Raw genomic sequence first — 5,467 nt, forward strand, 5'->3', positions numbered from 1 at the left:
ACACAACTGAAAATGAAGCTAAGTTACTCCTCTTCCTCCCTTTACTGTACAAAGAGGATCCTGACACCACTTAATTTTACAGGACAATCAATCATGAGCTGGCGTATTTCAGGGAGCCTCTGTGGCTTCACCTAGCTGCTCATTCTCACCTTCTTTCCTGTGAGTCCATCTGTCAGTGGCAGCACTCCATCACCACTAAACCATTCCTCTTTCAAAGGGAACAATGTAATTTCCACCAACTGTAAAACAAACAAAACAGCTATTTAATTGCAAATAGCATTAAACCGAAAAAAAAAACCCTCCACCACAACCAAACCAAGAAGCAAAGCTTTAGATCCCATGTTAAATACATAAGCACTTCAACAACACTAGGATAGGATAGTGAAATATTTAGTTCACTCACACTGAGCTGGCAGACAAAAGCTAAACAGCCAGACTTGTCCTACCTACTCATCTAACAATAGGTCTATTGTAAGGACAGACTGAACAAAACCTAGTTCAAAGACAGAAATTAACATCAGTGTCTTTCTGTAATTCTCAGTATACCACTCAAGAAAAATCAAATTGATCAGTTTTCAGCTTAATATAAGATAGAATTCTACGCTCCAATATAAATTTATAAGGATGTATATTTGTATGAGCAGAAAATGGCTGAGTTGAATTCATAACCATACTCCTGAACCAAAGTACGTATTAGCATTAAAAGGTACAGTTCTATTAAAACCTGTGCAGAAATGAAGAAAGCCAATTAAGAGTTCAGAACATTTCTTCATGCAAACTGGTATCAGAGTATCTATGAAGATATGGTAAGACCATGGAAAGCAAGGAGAGAAAAGTGGCTGCTCTATTTACACTTTTATCCTTTCAGATTTTGAATTTTGCAAGTTCACCCTCACACCTTTCCATGTTCATGAAGATAACTTCATATTACTTGTGTTGTAATGAAACAAAGCTACAGTTAATTTTTGCTTCTTATAATCTGTTTGGCTTTTTAATATTGAAAGAATTGTAATTTTCCTTGATCTACTGCCTTACTAGAAGTAGTACATTACATTACTTACATTAAGTAATGTTATGTTACTAATTAAGTAGCACATTTCATTAATTACATTAATGCATGTACATAATCATGTTTATTTAAATAAAATAAGTTTCATGCATACATTATTTAGACCTTTTGCTTTATTATAGTTGCTGTCTGATATCCAAAACCAGAAAATACATTATTTAATATAATGGTCTTTTAAGACAATACATCTCCAAGAATAAAATCCAGAATGAGTAGTCTGAAGTTCTTACATACAGAAAATAGAAATAACGTATGTCCAGTCTTTATTACAAGAGACAATATATGCAAACCTGTAACTTGCATACAGAAGTTTCAATTCACACTTGGAAACAGTAATCAAGTTGACAAATAATTGAAATAACTATCACAAATCCCAACACTTTCGCTAAACTGCTCTGAATAACAAAGTACCAAGCAGACCTTTACAGACAAACAGAAACACATCACACCAAACATTTCCAGTTTTCCAAATAGAGGACGCTAAAAATAGTGATTTGGGCTCCAGCACTGGCAACAAACATATCACAGAAAGATAAAGAGCCAAGAAAATATTAAATCAAATCAGTATGATAGAGTAGTACTGTGATATGCACCTTGCTCAAAAAAAAAAAAAAAAACAAACCACACACACCAAAAAGAAAAGCAATCAGAGGATATTTTCTAGAAACAGAAAGCCACACTTGTTGCCAGAAAGATAGTGCTTTCAAGCCATGTCTGTCTCTCCTTCCTCAACTACAAAAAAAGAACAGGGGGAAGAGGAAAAAACCCACCACAAAAGTTAACTTTTAAAAATATTAACAGAGTTAGTCTCACAAATACAAGGGAACTGGCATGCAATACTTAAATCACAGGTGTGGACAAAACATCAAAGGAAAATGGAAGTGCATTTTTGGAAATTCTCAGTGATCTGTTCTTGCTCAGAGTAAGTATACTTGGAGTTTTATTTTTACAGCCAACTAAACCCCACCTAACTCTAAAATTCATTCTCTTAAAAAAGCTGGCACTTCTCTCTGAAGAACTCCAGCTTCTTATATAAATACCCAATTAATCAGTGAATCAAAGAGATGTGAGCTTTCAGAAAGCCAAAGTATCAAGAATTGTATAAATCACATCACATATACTTATTCAGGATCAGGTAAATGAGGCTTAAAATGCTTGGCTTCCATATTTTGGGGATTTAGATTTTTTTTTCCTTTTAAGGGCTCAAAGAACTTTCATTTTCATGAGCTTCAACTGCACAACAATTTACTGTCATTCTCATGAAAACTTCTGATTGTAACAAAACAAAGTTAAAGTCAGGCATCCCATTAGTGGTTTTGCAAGATCTCCCTTCAAGATCAAATTGAAAGTTTATTTAAGTAACTCAGAAATCTGCAACACTGGTGAATTAGAAATTAAGAGAGTAATACGATTGTGGTGATACATTATGTTTTATTTACAAAAGCTTACACTTTAGGTTGCATTACTAAGCTTTTACATGTATTATGGAAATGATAGCCATGATTTTTTTCCACAACTGAGACACCTTTAAAACATTTTAGAAGTAATTTTCAAGTTCGGTGCAAATTTTCATGCACTCTAGGAAACCACAAGATTATTCCCATTTCACAGCTAATATAAAATACAAGTGACGTGGTCACAGCTACAAACTAATTATAAATAGAAAGTTTCTTCCTCTCAATAGGAATATGCAATTTTCTTTGCTGATTTTCACATTTATATAATAGTATGTTGTAGCATTACATACACACTCTTTCTTTTCCACTAAGATTACCTGAAATAGCTTAATGTTCATAGAATTTCATAAAAAAACTTTATAAAGTTCATAGAAGAACAGCCATGCACAATACATCATTCTCATGGTATGGAAGATCAGTATGACACCAGCATCTACACTGCTCTGCCCATACATTTTATCTTCTATATTTTTGCTTCAACACTGCAAGAGATAAAAAGCAGAGTGCCAAATAGTGCCAAATTATGAAATGGATTTGTGTTACAGACAGATGGTCACTGGCATGACACTGACGTCACTTTCCACTTACAGGGTAGAATGCTAACTCAAATTCTCCACAAAACACAGCCACACCATTGTAACTGCTATAGCAGGGAATGACATGGAGTAAACATTACCTTCATTACTATGGGACTGCGTCCCTCAGTGGACATTGACCATTCTTTAATATGCAACATACATATAAAACCGATCTAGCATTCAGTGCTGAACAAGAACAACTGGTATGTCCCTGGCTTTCAGAAATACTAGAACTCCCATCAGTCTCATGTGCTTATCTACCTGCTACAGTTCATAAATACTACAAACACCTCTACAACATTCAGACAGGTTTACTTACATATTTACAAACGTATTTTTAATAAATTTGTCCATCATACTTACCGAAAACTTACACTACCAAGACTACAAGTTTGTTATACAAAATTATCTACTCAGGTTCTGAAGGAGGTTACCTCCAAGCTTCCTAATTCAAAACCAAGTTGTCAACATCAGTCTCATCTACATATATATCATTACCGGTAACTGTGGTTCACATAAAATGTGTTACCAGTTGAAGAAGCCCTTGTGTTTTGGTGAGCACCGAGTGGGTACAACCACTATTTTTAATGTTGTGAGATTAACAACTGCTCAGAGCAAAACAAAACAACTTGCTAGTAAAAGCAGCGATCCCTTTGGAAAGGGGCTCAAGGTTTTGATGCCAGATCCAGTGAACGAGGGATGGTAGCAAACAAGGTATAGCATTAAAGCAGTTGGGGAAAAACAAAACAAAACACAAAGAGAGGACCTAGTATCAGCTAAAAGAACACAGCTGAAAACTGCTGTAGCACGCAATTAATAATTTAGAATTTACCAAACTCTTACGAGGCTCAAAAATTTCTGAATGTCCCTTCCTCCTCTTTTTCTTTTGAAATAACACCTTCCTAATTTTGCTCATGTTCAGGTGCTTTCCCTTCTGAAAACAGTTAACTCCACAGAAACTGAAAGATGGTAAGTATAGCTGTGTTTTATAAGTTGCTGCACTACAACAGCAGTGATCAGCTTCCAACACCTACGACAATGCTAGCTGCTCTCCAGGGCCTCACCAAAACGTTCTGCGCTGAAGAGGTCTGCAAGAGTGACAGCACGCTATGTCACCGGTACACGATACTGCGGCCACGCCAGACTATCACATAACGGACTCCAAAAGTTGAAACTGCATTTGCTCCTGAGTAACCAAGTTATGCGAAGAGAAAGGATTTTGAAAGAAAAGTGGGAGAAGATAAAGGGCGCACTATTCAAAGTTTAGGTAGCCTCTTCCCATCCAAAGGGAGGAGTCCTTTAGGAAGCTACAGAAATAAATCTCAACATCATTGCCCTACCAGCCCCTCCGAGGCGAAAGGAGCTGGACAGCCCGCACCTCCAGCCAGAGCCGTGCCGTAGCCTCTCCGCCAGCTTCCCCGGGGCCCCCTCCCGCCCCGCCTGCGAAGGGGCCTGCCCCGGCCCCCAGCGCCGCACAGCAGCACCGGCCCTGCCCTGAGGCGCAGGTGTGCGAGGCGCGGGGCTGGCCCGCGGCCCCTCGGCCCGCCAGGCCCCCGCCTGCCCTCAGGGGAGGGCAGCCATCGCCCTCGCCGCCCCTCGCCCCCGCAGCTCGCCCCACCTGTTGCCCTGCGGCCCGCCGGTCCCCGGGCAGCGGCGCGGAGGGACGCCCAGGCGGGGCGGCCGGCCCTGAGGCGCCGTCGGTGGGGCGAGGGAGCGCGCGGGTGACCAACGGCAGCGCGGGGCCGCGGGAGGAGCGCCGCCCGCACCGCACCGCACCGGCCGGCGCCCCACGTGACGCGGGCCCCGCTCCTCCCCGCGGCACGGCGCGCTGCCCCCACCTCCCCTCCCGCCCCGCCGCCGCCGCCGCCGCCGCCTCACCCGCGCCGCGCTCTCTCTGCCCGCCGGCCCCGCCGCCCGCTCCCGGGGCGCAGCGCAGCCGACTCACGCGGGGGCGCGGGGCGGGGCCTCCGCCGCGCAGGGGGCGGGGCCCAGCGTACCCCCGCGCGAGTGCGCACGGACGGCGGGCGGCGAGGCCGCGGCCGGGGGGCGGGCGGTGGCGGCGGCGCCGACGGGTCCCTGTCCGGGACAAACCGGGCAGAGAGCGGCCTGCGGGGGGCCGGGCCGGCCTCCCCTCCCCCGGCCTGGAGGGCCAGCAGGCGGCAGGTGGCGGGGTGCGGGGGGCTGGCTGGCTGTGCGGCGCCGCTGTTACGGCCTCGGCACCGGCACCGAGCGTGCGGGCCAAGGCACCTGAACTGAACGTGCATTGAAAAGTATTAGAGGCGCAATAAAGAGCAAAGCTGCGACCCGCACCACGAAGCTGATCAGCAGCTGGGGGGTTCCCTGGCCGGCCGCCCCCCCGCATG

At 44.2% G+C, this 5,467-nt stretch overlaps 1 protein-coding gene across 3 annotated transcripts in view; it reads right to left on the reverse strand.

Moving 5' to 3' along the window:
• Positions 1-5,088, reverse strand: part of ALS2 (alsin Rho guanine nucleotide exchange factor ALS2) — a 43,535-nt gene extending 38,447 nt beyond the window's left edge. The window contains exons 1-2 of one of the 3 annotated variants that reach the window (XM_080400117.1): positions 4,983-5,088; positions 150-239 (exon numbers count right to left, since the gene is read on the reverse strand). In XM_080400117.1, the coding sequence (XP_080256243.1) occupies positions 150-169 (20 nt within the window). In that variant the 5' untranslated portion in view covers positions 170-239; positions 4,983-5,088. Of the gene's footprint in view, positions 1-149; positions 240-2,843; positions 4,698-4,722; positions 4,950-4,982 lie in introns of those variants that run through there. The other 2 variants (XM_080400119.1, XM_080400118.1) reach the window with 2 other exon arrangements.
• Positions 5,089-5,467: the final 379 nt, after the last annotated feature.

Source organism: Falco punctatus (assembly GCF_963210335.1).
Source record: "Falco punctatus genome assembly, chromosome: 8".
Taxonomy (NCBI): Eukaryota; Metazoa; Chordata; class Aves; order Falconiformes; family Falconidae; genus Falco; species Falco punctatus.